We start from the raw sequence: 12086 nt of genomic DNA, 5'->3' as shown, positions 1-12086 counted from the left end.
GCCCTGCGCGGTGGCCCGCCCGCAGGAGCTGGCTGATGGGGCCGAGTCGAGGGCCCCGACTCCGAGCCAGCGTCCACTCTTCCCCGCCTGCGGTCCCCCGGGCTGGTCCGAAATGCTGTTTGCAGAGGCGCGCGGTCGGGAATTCCCCGGGAAAACTTTTCCCAGGGGTGGTCCCAACTCTCCCAACCCAAATTGCGATCTTGGAGAAGTAACTGGCACTTCTAAGTGGAGGAGGGCCGATGGCTCCGGGGAGAACACCGGGATCCTGCGGCCGCTGTCCTCTCTCCCGGATCCGCTTCTACGTGGAGCGCCGCGGTCCCCAAGCCCGCGCCGCGGAGTTCCTGGGTGCATCCTCCCTTTCTTCGCGAACCCAGGGCGGGGGGCGGGGGGGGGGGTGCGGGGGCTTATCCCGGCCGAGCATCCCTCCTCGGGTAGGAGGGGCAGCAGAATCGGGCTGCGGACTCTACATCTGGGCTTGACGGCAGACCCATTCTCACCAGAGTCACGCAAGTGAAATAAACTCATTCCTTGGAAAGGCGAGATTTCCACCGCCCCTCCGACCCCCCCTCCTTCTTTTAGGGGAAAAAAAATCACCACAGGTTAGAAACTAAAAAGAGTTTATTTGAAGACATACAAATGCATATTTATTATACACATGTAGGCATTAACAATGTAAATTACACCGCCAGCAGTTGCTGGTTGTTTATTCATTAGATCTTTAGAAAATCTACATTGCCTCCAGTCAGCGGGATGATAATGTGAAATACACAAGCAGTTTACATAACCAACTTCGAAGCAGAGCTCCGCGCTCAGTGATTGGGAGTCATCAACAGGTCGCGGGGATCCAGACGCGAAACCCTAAGTAGCTAATAATTACCGAAGATCTGGGGCGCCAGCTCCCTCAGTCCTTTTGAAAAGGGCCAAAGGACGTGGGGTGTGGGAACAGGGAAGGATCTGAATCGCTATGTATGGTTCACCTATTTTACCCTGTTTGTATGTATTTTTGGGGGGGGTGGGGTTCTTTGTTTTTTGCAATTAAAGAAAAATAAGGAAGAAGAGGATGAACAGATGGAACCCAAAGATCAGTAGCTTCCCCAAAATCCGGGTAACCCGGTAATCCAGTCAAAGATTATGTTTTCAAACTGTTTTGGGGAGAGTGTGTGAAGTGAGAGGTGAAAGGTTTTCTTTACTGCTGGCACGGTAAGAAAAGGACGCCTACCTCAGTTAAGGGAAGCTTTCTGCTCCACCAATCAAATCGCCGTTGCCCCATAAACAAATGGTTATCACTCCAAAGAAAATCACCTGCTGGATCACCCTTTTGGGAATTAGTAAGTGCTCCGTAGTTCTGGATTTACCAAAGAGAGAGAGAGAGACGGAGAAGAACTTAAGAGAAAAACTGCAGTGCAGATGTAATATTTACATGTATAAACATTTCTATAAAAATATATATTTCCAAAGTTCTTTTCTAATAAAAAATATTAAATAAATGACAGAGAAGTGAAGACTTCTTGCTAGGGTCGCTGTTGTTGGGGTAGGTAGTGAATAATGCCAACTGCAATTTCAAGTGCCAGTGTCTAAGAACTGCACCAATGCTATCTATGAATAGTCGACTTAATGATTTATCCCATTCTCCTGAGCCACCCACTTACCACCGCCTACCACTACACAGCTAAGGTGTGTGGCTGATGGGGTGGGGGTGGGGATGTTTGAGTTTTCTGTTTCTTTCCTCACTCCCTTTCTTTCTTCTTTCGAGTGGGCCGGCTGGGTACATAGGAAATGCACTGCCGATCCTGGACACTGCATTGCTGAGAAGGCAGCTAGTGTGCGGACCTAAAAATCTGGTGTCCATACTGCTGTGGAAATTAAAACCAGAGTTTCTGAAAGAAGAGATGAGGATAGAGAGGGAGAGGAAAGAGGGAAAGAGAAAGCGAAATAGAGGAATGCAGAGGATGGTAGATCTATTTCTGGGGTGTCGGTAAGCCCTCGGGGCAATCTGGTTTCCCCTACATCTTGCAGTACACAGCTACCCGCCAAGAGTGAGCAAACGGAGTAGCCGAAGTAGGGGCAGTGCTGAGGAAGAGGGTGTGCGGCTGGGGGGTCGGCACCCCGCGCAGGACCCGCGAAGCAAAGCCCTTGTCCAGGTGAGACCCGCCTGGGCGGAAAGACCCGGCTGCCCGGGGGCCGCGAGCGTCTGCAGCGGTGCAAGCCCCGCCTCTTAGCCATTCCTAACTGGGGGAGGCCAGTAAGGGATCAGCCGCTTTCTTTCTTTTCTTTCTTTCTTTCTCAAACCCGCTTTGTGGGTGGCAGCTCAGCGGGGGATGCATGGAGACAAAAAACAAAAAGCCCAAACAGAGAGACAGAGAGACGGAGGGAGAGAGGGAAAGGGAGAGAGAGAGAGAGAGAAAGAAAGAGAACAGAGAGACAAAACAGAGAAGGGGGGAGGATGGAGATAGAGACAGAGAAATCAAAAGTTTTAACCTTCCCCGGAACACAGAGAATTATTATCTAAAGGCTGTTGTAGTCTTCAGCGAAATCTGCTTCTGCCATTAAGAAAACACATACTGCACACATCCACAGGGTTAAGCTCTCCTCCTCGTCAGCCTGAACAAACAAAGCAGAAGCGCGGGGTTTTAAGGCTGGAGACCTACAGGTTATCTGGTTTCAAAACAAATTAACACGAAAATGCACCAACAAATATTATGGATGCAAAATATTCTTCATTTCAGATATTTTGTAGTTCCCCCCAGGATCGATTTCTCTCAAATTTATGAGTAAAGTGTATTTAGTCTCCTACACAGGATTCATATTCTACTGCAAACAAGATCTTATTTTTTTCTGGATAACGCATGCAAAGGAGGATAAAGTTTTCCTACTTTTGGAAGCTTTAAAACACTTTACAAAGTTAAACATCGCTTTCATGTTTCTGCTTTCCTAAAATTCCTCCCCCCAAAAAAAAAAAATTTTAAGAGTGCCTAGCCAGAAATACTAGTGTCTCCCCCCCCATATCTGAGCAAACAAGTAATTCCCGACAAAGAAAATTAATATGAAAAGTATAGGGTGATTTTTCTCCCCCTTCCCCCTTAAAAAAAAAAAGACCCTTTGCTCCACCCCGCTATTAAACAAAACACAATACCTTTTTCTGGGTGGTACTGCACAGAAGTTGATTCAGTTTTGACAATGTTGTTTAGCTATCATTTGCTATTTTGAATGAATGGGAGCAATCCCCCCTTTTACAACATTTGTTTCCTATTATGGAGAGGTGCAGCAGTTGAGGGCAGACATGTGAAAGTGGCTGTTTGATTCTCTTTTTCATCCCCCTGACCCTGCTTTTGTCCCTCCTCACCCTGGGAATGTCACGCCTCGCTACTTCACTTTGAGATGCTCGAGAAAGTGGCTTTGTTATTCCCTTTTAGACATACACGAAATTGTTCTCATTCCCCCCGCTGTAAAAGATACTTCACATCAGGACTCGGTTCACAAGTGCAATGCAATTTGGCTTAGTCCAACCTTTGTTCTGCTTGTACAAATGAGCGAACAGTGCACACATTATACAGTTGATCTACTGCTGTCTTAACCCCAGAGTTAGGGGCTGGGAGAAAAGCAAGTTAATCCCTTCAATACCAAGGTGGCTTTAGCAATATTTCCTCCAATAATAATAATAGATTTGAATTGCTTCTTCTATTTCACACAGTGCAGAGCAAAACTTACGGGGAGGGTTTAGCAGTAACAACAAAAATCCTTCCACCAACGTTTTGCAAATAACTTTCTAAACAAATACATTTGTAGGTTTGGTAATGCCCAATTTAAAGCTATGCAATTGTTTGTGCAAAGAAGGGATTGGATTTAGAAACTCTGGCTTTAAAGACTTAAAACCTCGGAGCAAGCAAAGACCAAATGGTATTTAGCAAACTGATTCCAAAGAGAAGGCATCGTGACCAGCAGGGCAAGAGTTGTTTTCACAGGCATTGAAATTGCCTGCTCACTCTGGGTGGGGGTTGGCACTTCTTGGGGATGGAGGTCAAGGAGGACCGGCACCTAATGCTGGCAACTGTTTGTTTTGTGCTTGAGGTGGAGGGAAAACTAAGCCTTCTATACTCTCCAAACTGCAGCTGCTACTTTGGAAATACTTCTAAAATGTGTGTGGTGTTGCCACTTCCTTTCTCCCAACCCCAAGGAAAACAGATTTTAATTCCAGGTGCCACCAGTCATAGCCAGAGGCCCTGCCCACAGCCAAGCGGTGGGGAATAAGGATGGGACACCTCTGAATTTGAGCCTCCCAGTGTGGATGGGAGAAAAGGGTGGGCAGGAGGTGGAGATTCTTGCCTTTCTTAGAACCCAAGCAAGAATGGCAGAAGGGAAAGAACTGATTTTAAGAAATGGACTCCTCATCAAAAGTTTATTTTCAACCTCCTTGTTATGAGTTAAGGTCTAAGCCTCCGGGAACCAGTCACCAACCAATGTAACCAACCTACCTACTATTTGGAAAAATCTGTGTGTTCCTTCCGCTTCCCAGTTAGGGGGGGGGGGGGTCCTGGGGGCGGGGGGAAGAAGACCTGATTAAGAACTAGGGAGGGTCCTCCCACTGCGGGTTGAGAGAAAGAGGGCAAGTCCTTCCACTCCTGGTTGGCACTGGAGCACAAAGTGTGTCCCCTCCTCCACCTCTTTTCCTTGGGCATTTTGATTTCCCATCAGATTCGGTGGATGTGGCCAGGCAGTGCTGGCTCAGACTCCCAGGGCAGTCCTGGAAAAGTCATGGCCGGCAGGTTTCTACCACCGCACCTCCCAACTGGGTAAAGATCTCTTCCGCCCAAGAACCCACAAGACCATGTCCCATGGCCCCAGCCAAGTCACCTCACTAAGTGGGTTCCCTCTGGGGTCCCCAGATCTAGAACACTAGGGCTGGGCTGGGCCAGGTGAAGGTGCTGGCTGGCGGTGGAAGCGCACAGATTCTAAGGACAGTCTCCAGGACACTCAGAACGACAATTTTTAAAAATTGACAGCTGACAGGCCGAGGGAGTTTGTTTTACCGCTGAATACCCCGGGAACAAAATCCTTTTGAAAGGAAAGCTAAGTCGTTTCACGCCACCAAAGTGCAGATTTGGTGAAGAATGACTGATGGGAGGGACAAAGCGGCGCGGTGAGTTAGCGCGGGTTCCCAGAGTGCCCGGAGAACTTGGGCAAACTCGGAAGGCGTCCTGGAAAGGTGGGGCGGGTGGGAGGAGGCCCTAAAACCTACCATCCCTAACTGGTCTCGCCAGAAGACTTTCCCCCACCTGCGCATTTCCTAGCCCATTTGGTAGAGAAAATGGAAAGGGGATGGATAGTGCAAGAGAAGTGAGGGCCAGGAGTGCGGTAAGAAAGGAGGAGAGAGAGACAGGGGTGGAGAACACAAGAAGGAGGGAACGACTCTTGAGGGAGAGTGGAGGAAGAGAAGAGCCAAACTAAGTTTAGCCCCCAAACGCTCCAGGCAGCCGGGAGTTCGCTTTCCAAGTCGGGAAGACGGGTATTGTTTTTGGCGCCTAGGAAACCTTCGGAAGCTGCCGGGTACTTTCCCTCCACCTCCCATCGGTGTTTGGTAAATATTAACAAACCAGGGCGCGTTACTCTCTGGAGTGTGGACAGAGGGGCTGGCCCGGCTCAGGATGGTTTTCCTCTCCTAGCACCCCCGCTCCCTAACCCCAGCCCCACCGTTCACGCACACATACACCTGCTTGACAACAGAAGGAATCAAAATCAATATTGTATTTGTCACCCCTCTGTCTCCTTTTTACTCCCTCAGCAGCTCGGGTGCCACTGAAGCGAATTGTGGATTTATGGAGGGAAATTAGCATAAATTATTACGAAATCTGTAGCCGTGTGTGGTCCAGCTTGTGGGAAAAGAGGCTATTGCGAACTCTCCAAGCAGAAAGGTGGTCGGTGGTGGGCTCTGCGGAGGCGATGAATGGCTATTGCATGAAAGAGATTTCCATTTGGTTTGCACATGGGTATAATTGACTTATGTGTATTTTATACAGTTTTCCCAACAACTCCCTAAGCCTCCGAGTCGGATGTGCCCCCTCCCCAGAGTCTCTGTTTGCTTTGGGTTCTGTACAATAGACTCTGATGCACTTTTCAAGATTTCTGGAAAGTGCTCCTTCCCTCCTCTTCTTCATAATACCAGTCTTAAAACGCTGTAAATGGCATGCAAATCCCCTCCCCCTTCTCCCAGGCTCTTCAGTAGGATCTGAAATAGAATTTTGTACTAAAGTACCTATTTTAAATGTGCATCTCACAGCTCCTCACCCTACCCAAGACAAACTTGTGCTATTAGGTTCGATTTCCTTAATTAACCCTGGGAATGAGCAACATGCCTCACCTCCCATCCTCACCCTAGCCAAACTTTGAAGATTCCTTGGACACGAATTCCTACTTGTATCCTCACATGTCTCAGACATGGTGGTGACAAATTTCCCTGGGGAGATGGACAAAGATTTATTTCAACTTAGATTTTTTTTAACCCAAATGCTTCCACTCTTAGAATTTAGTTAATCTTCTGTTTACTCCAAGCAATGATTTCGACAGCCATACAAAGGCCCTTTGCAAGGCAACAAAATGCCAGTTGTTAAAACAAGAAAACATTTCTCTCTCTCCCCATCCCCCACCCTTAAAAAGAGTGCGCACACACCCCGTAGAAAAGAATCCTCCTGGCTGTCACTGGGGGAACAGAGATCTTTCTCTCCTTTCGTTACATATCCCAAATCTGACCGCTCTTAATATTTTATTTATGTTTCTATATATCAGTATGCACACTTTTGCTGAGAAGACCCTAAACGATCCTTGGGGGCTTCAATGCTGATACCTTTCCTTCCTGGGAGCACTCCTGCCTCTGCCACAGGAACACCCTCAGTTTTGTACCTCCGAGGCCAGTTGCCTTCTGAAGCAGGAAAGCTGTGAACCAATGCCTTTTCATCTGGAAAACACAAGCCCTTGCTACTACTATTCTTCATCAGGGGTCCCCTAGGCTCCAGGTCTCCCCAATTCCTTCCATCCCTGGACTCCCAAGCCGAACTGGGCTGCCCCCAAATAACAGCCCAAAACGCCGAACCTCGTTAGCTAAAGCACGCACAGCTCAGGCAAGTACTGCTGCCTCCGGCCAAAGCTCGGCAGAGGTTCCACCTGAATCCAACTGGTTTATCTGCAGAGGGTTTATCTGCCCTTCTCAAGCCATGCCCCCAGAGACAGGTCAGCGATCCGCCTCCACCCCTCGAACCCACCTCCTCCTCCTGGTTATTTTTTTCCGAATTAAGAAGGTGACATTATTCTTTTCTTCAAGCACTTCTGTTAATATTGAAAAACGTGTGCTTGCATCTCAAGCGAGGCAGCCCAGACGCGAGAGCCATTTCAATATTAATGAAATTGTTTAATCTCCTAAATTCATCGTGTTTAAGTTACGTTTTGGTGAGTTATTGACCACCTCCGAAACTGTGGTTAACAGAGGGGTGTGTGTGTGTGTGTGTGTGCATGTGTGCTGAAAGATTTTTATGCTAACTCTAAACAGCTCTACTAACAATGCTCTAATATCACTAAAAGTGTCCAAACTTCACACCCAGAACTCTCCCACCACCACCACTACTATCACCTCCTCCTCCTGAAGAAAAAAAAAAAAAAGTTCTTACATTTCCGGATTGAAGATGATTCAGTGTGGGCTGTAGAGATTGAGTTATTAACAATGAGGTAAAAGGAATTTCTTTTAGAAACCATAAAGGTCAGAGAATGTGCAGAAATCAGTGGGAACTCCTAGTGTCTATTCCAGCGTGAGTGTTCACTGGCAGGGTCGACTCACTATTTCATAGCAATATGATGATGATGATGTTGCTGCTGCCGCCGCCGCTGCCGCCGCCGCCACCGTCGCCACTGCCACCGCCTCCCACGACGAGGATGATGATAATAATAATGATAATAAGAATAATTCATTGAATCTCCGGAGACTAATCCGAACCAAAGGGAGTCTACTGCTGGCACCAGGCAGGGGGACCCTAGGCACATCCCCACTCTCTCCTTTCTCCCCCAAAGGAAAACACTTCGGTTCTTCTGAGTCTAGAAGGTGCTGCTGTTTTAGTGGGTCTGTAGGCAGCGTTTGATGGGCTCTCTAAACCCTATGTTCTTTCTATTGTGGGGTGGTGGTGGTGGTGGTGGTGGAGGGAGTGATGGAGAATGGGAGAAAGTTCCGGCTGTAAAATGCAAACTTCCATGCAATGCCTAACTCCTAAAGTTTCAAACCACCTGGGGAAAGCATGAGACCCTGCCATTTATCTGGTGATAAAGTGTGTCAAACAAACTCAGGCCCTCCCCCAGATCCACACACTGTCTGCCCCAACAACCCCAGAGCCTTCATCCTGTGTCTAATTAAATTCCTAGAGGACTTTTAGAGTGAAGACCCTGCCTATTCGCTCAGAGAGACTTTTTTTCCCTTTAATTTGGCCAATACATTTAGAAAATGGGCTTTTTACAAGTGGCTGTCCGATTATATTTTTGTAAGTATTTTTTAGACCCCATCACGTAAAGGACACACACCTACTGTGTAAAGCTATGGCAGCAGCCTAGGAAGGTCAAATCAAACTTTGACCTGCCTCTTGCAGGGCTAGGGGGAAGGGTGTATTTTCATTATAATAACCCATGCAACCAGCCCTGTATTGCCAAGCGCAGGAAAAGGGTCTGCTTCAGGGGCAAGCCGTGCCTTAAGTTAGCTAACAATACAAACCCGATACAATGCAGAGGAAACAGAATACCCCAGCCAAGCAATTTCCATGTCAAACATCATCTGCGCGGCAGCTCGGTCTGTGAACGTGAGTGGTCGCCTGAATCCCTGCTCCGCGGCCGCCACCTCCTCATACCTCCACACCGCGCACCCCGGCCGGCGTCCCGCTCACCACCGGTGGCCGAGGCTCTTCCCCCTCGCCCAGGCTTGAGCTGGAAGTGATTCCTATTGGCCAAGGTGTCCATGTAAATAGGTGTGAAAGAAACCAGAGCTGGCCAGGCTCTCCCCTCTCGCTCAGTCCCCTCCCTCCGCAGCCCCCGCTCCCCCTCCTCTTCCTCCTCCTCCCAAGGCGATTGTCATATGATAGCTAAGAAGTGGCACATTAATGAAGCGCCGCTACAGGGGTCTTTTCTGCTCCTGTCACCGCTTAAAACTATCAGATGGTTCGAGGGAGGACATGGAGGCAGCCACCTAGCTCAGCGGAGCCGCGGAGCCCACAGCAGCGCCCTCCGGAGCCCCGAGGCCGCCGCCGCTGCCGTCTGCGCCCGGACTCCGCAGCCGAGCGCGGCCGCCCGGGGATCTCGCGGCCAGGAGCGCGGCGGACTGGTCGGCTCCCGGCGCTGCGGGGCTGAGCTGGGAGGCTCAAGACGCGCGGAGCCCCGGCGAGACCCGACGCGGCAACGCGCACTGGGAGGGACCCGAGGGTGCCGCGCCATCCCGGATGCGGACGCACAACTTGGAGCAACTTTAAGGTGAGCTCTCTAGTGGCATCCCTGCCCCAGTCCCCGCGCCAGGTCCAGCTTACTTCCATGCTTCCCTCGCGCCGCGTACCGGCTTCCCTTCCCGCGCCCCCCTGGCCGCACCCAACTCTACGCTCAAAGTTGCCATCGAGCAGGGAGCAGCGAGCAGCGAGGAGCGAGGAGCGCGGGCGCGGGCTGACCCCGCGCCGCAGCCCCTGCCCACCACGTCTGGCCTGTGCTCGGCCTGGCTGACCTCGCGGTGTCTGTCTGTGCATCCATGCCCTCTCCTTCCCATTATCTCCCCCCCACCCCTGTGCAGATCCTAGCAGCCGCCGGCCCGCGCGGACCCAGAGCGAGAAGAGGGCAAACAAGAAGATGCCTCGGCCCGGCCGCAACACGTACAGCGACCAAAAGCCGCCCTACTCGTACATCTCGCTGACCGCCATGGCCATCCAGAGCTCGCCCGAGAAGATGCTGCCGCTGAGCGAGATCTACAAGTTCATCATGGACCGCTTCCCCTACTACCGGGAGAACACGCAGCGCTGGCAGAACAGCCTGCGCCACAACCTCTCCTTCAACGACTGCTTCATCAAGATCCCGCGGCGGCCAGACCAGCCCGGCAAGGGCAGCTTCTGGGCGCTGCATCCCAGCTGCGGGGACATGTTCGAGAACGGCAGCTTCCTGCGGCGCCGCAAGCGCTTCAAGGTGCTCAAGTCCGACCACCTGGCGCCCAGCAAGCCCGCCGACGCCGCGCAGTATCTGCAGCAGCAGGCCAAGCTGCGCCTCAGCGCGCTGGCGGCCTCCGGCACGCACCTGCCACAGATGCCCGCCGCCGCCTACAACCTGGGCGGCGTGGCGCAGCCCTCGGGCTTCAAGCACCCCTTTGCCATCGAGAATATCATCGCTCGCGAGTACAAGATGCCCGGGGGGCTGGCCTTCTCCGCCATGCAGCCCGTGCCCGCCGCCTACCCGCTCCCCAACCAGTTGACTACCATGAGCAGCTCGCTGGGTACTGGCTGGCCGCACGTGTACGGCTCCGCGGGCATGATCGATTCGGCCACCCCTATCTCCATGGCTAGTGGCGATTACAGCGCCTACGGCGTGCCCCTGAAGCCGCTGTGCCACGCAGCAGGCCAGACGCTGCCCGCAATCCCCGTGCCCATCAAGCCCACACCGGCCGCAGTGCCCGCCCTGCCCGCGTTGCCTGCGCCCATCCCCACCTTGCTCTCGAACTCGCCGCCCTCGCTCAGCCCCACGTCCTCGCAAACAGCCACCAGCCAAAGCAGCCCCGCCACTCCCAGTGAAACGCTCACCAGCCCGGCCTCCGCCTTGCACTCGGTGGCGGTGCACTGACCCGCAGCTGCCGGAGCCCCCTCTTGTTCCCCTCCCCGCCAGCTTCTTCGCCTTCCCTGCTTCCCAGTCCTGCCCTTCCCCACCTAGGACCGCCGCCCTAACTTGTCCATTTCACCTTCGGCCAACCCTCTCTCCCCCCGCCACGAGAACTCTGTTTGGACCCAGGAGACAAAACACAAACTTGCAGATGGCCTGGAGGCGCGTGGGAGCTGTCCTCGCCTCCACAAGACGGGCAGACAGGGGGCACCTGAGACAAGCCCTCCGATCCCCGGGGCCCCCCGACACCCCCTCCCATTTAGGAGGCAGGGGACTGGGGAAATCCTGCCTCCCGCCTGCGCGGAGAGGAGCGCGTCTTCCCCCGGCTGGGATCGGCGGGTCCCCGGACTCCGCGCAGTGAGTTCCAGACCAGAGAACCCGTCTCAGAGGTTTCCTCGAACAGAGCTTCCCTGAGGGCTGCAGCCGCGCCGCGGAGGGCCGGATCTCCTTTACGCCTTGGAAATCTGCCGGGAAAAGGGACCACTAATCTTCCTACCCCGCTCGCCTCCGCCCATCCGGCAGGGGCTGGGCGGACCACAGCTTCCCGGAGTAGCGGCCCTGCCTCCCCAGCTTCTGCGGAGTTTTGTTTTGGGTTTTGTTTCCTGCCAGAGGCTCCAGGCACTGGGAGCTAGGGGAGAGGCTGCCAAACTGAGAAGGGGACGCTCGTCCTCAACACGAGCAAAACAAAACTAAAAGTAACCTTGTAGTATTGTTTACAAAGGCGCCCGGTAAAATGTAAACAGTGAACTTGAATCTGTATTGCTTGGCGGGCGAGCGGGCAAAGCCCACTTTACAAGTACCTGTTGTAATGTGAATGTTTACTCTTCATTTCTGGCCAGGTTTAGGGGAGGGATGGGGGGATGGGAAAGTTAATTGGGATGTTAACTTTCCGACTACTTAGAGACCTTTTAGCTATTTATTTTATTGTTGGAAGGAAAGGAGAAAAAAAAAAAAAGAAAATGAAAACGAAATTAGCCCAAGCTAAGAAAGCATGAAGGGCAACCCGAGAACTTAGATAGCTGACTGGTAACGTGAAGGAGATGTCACCGGATAGGTCTCCCATGGACAAGTCTTTCTGTTTGCCACAAGAACTTTCCCAAGAAGCTAAAGGGCTGCAAAGAGATGTAAATGCTTGTGAATAGGAATGATTATACACTGTGTAAAATGCACTTTTGTTTGCTATATTCCTTTAGAGTCTTAGGTAATTTGCTGGAAAACGA

General features: G+C 51.7%; 1 protein-coding gene across 1 annotated transcript; it reads left to right on the top strand.

Annotated features, from left to right (window-relative positions):
• Positions 1-9852: 9852 nt before the first annotated feature.
• FOXB1 (forkhead box B1) lies at positions 9853-10901 on the top strand. Its single transcript, XM_041730267.1, has one exon. The coding sequence runs from the start codon at positions 9853-9855 to the stop codon at positions 10828-10830; it is 978 nt and encodes a 325-aa protein (XP_041586201.1). The 3' UTR covers positions 10831-10901.
• Positions 10902-12086: the final 1185 nt, after the last annotated feature.

Source organism: Vulpes lagopus, chromosome 2, assembly GCF_018345385.1.
Source record: "Vulpes lagopus strain Blue_001 chromosome 2, ASM1834538v1, whole genome shotgun sequence".
NCBI lineage: Eukaryota > Metazoa > Chordata > Mammalia > Carnivora > Canidae > Vulpes > Vulpes lagopus.
This window is presented reverse-complemented; position numbering and strand designations above follow the sequence as displayed.

Bases quoted from the DNA above. Each gene is read 5' to 3' on its own strand.
- FOXB1 (XM_041730267.1), top strand. From the start codon at position 9,853: ATGCCTCGGCCCGGCCGCAACACGTACAGCGACCAAAAGCCGCCCTAC.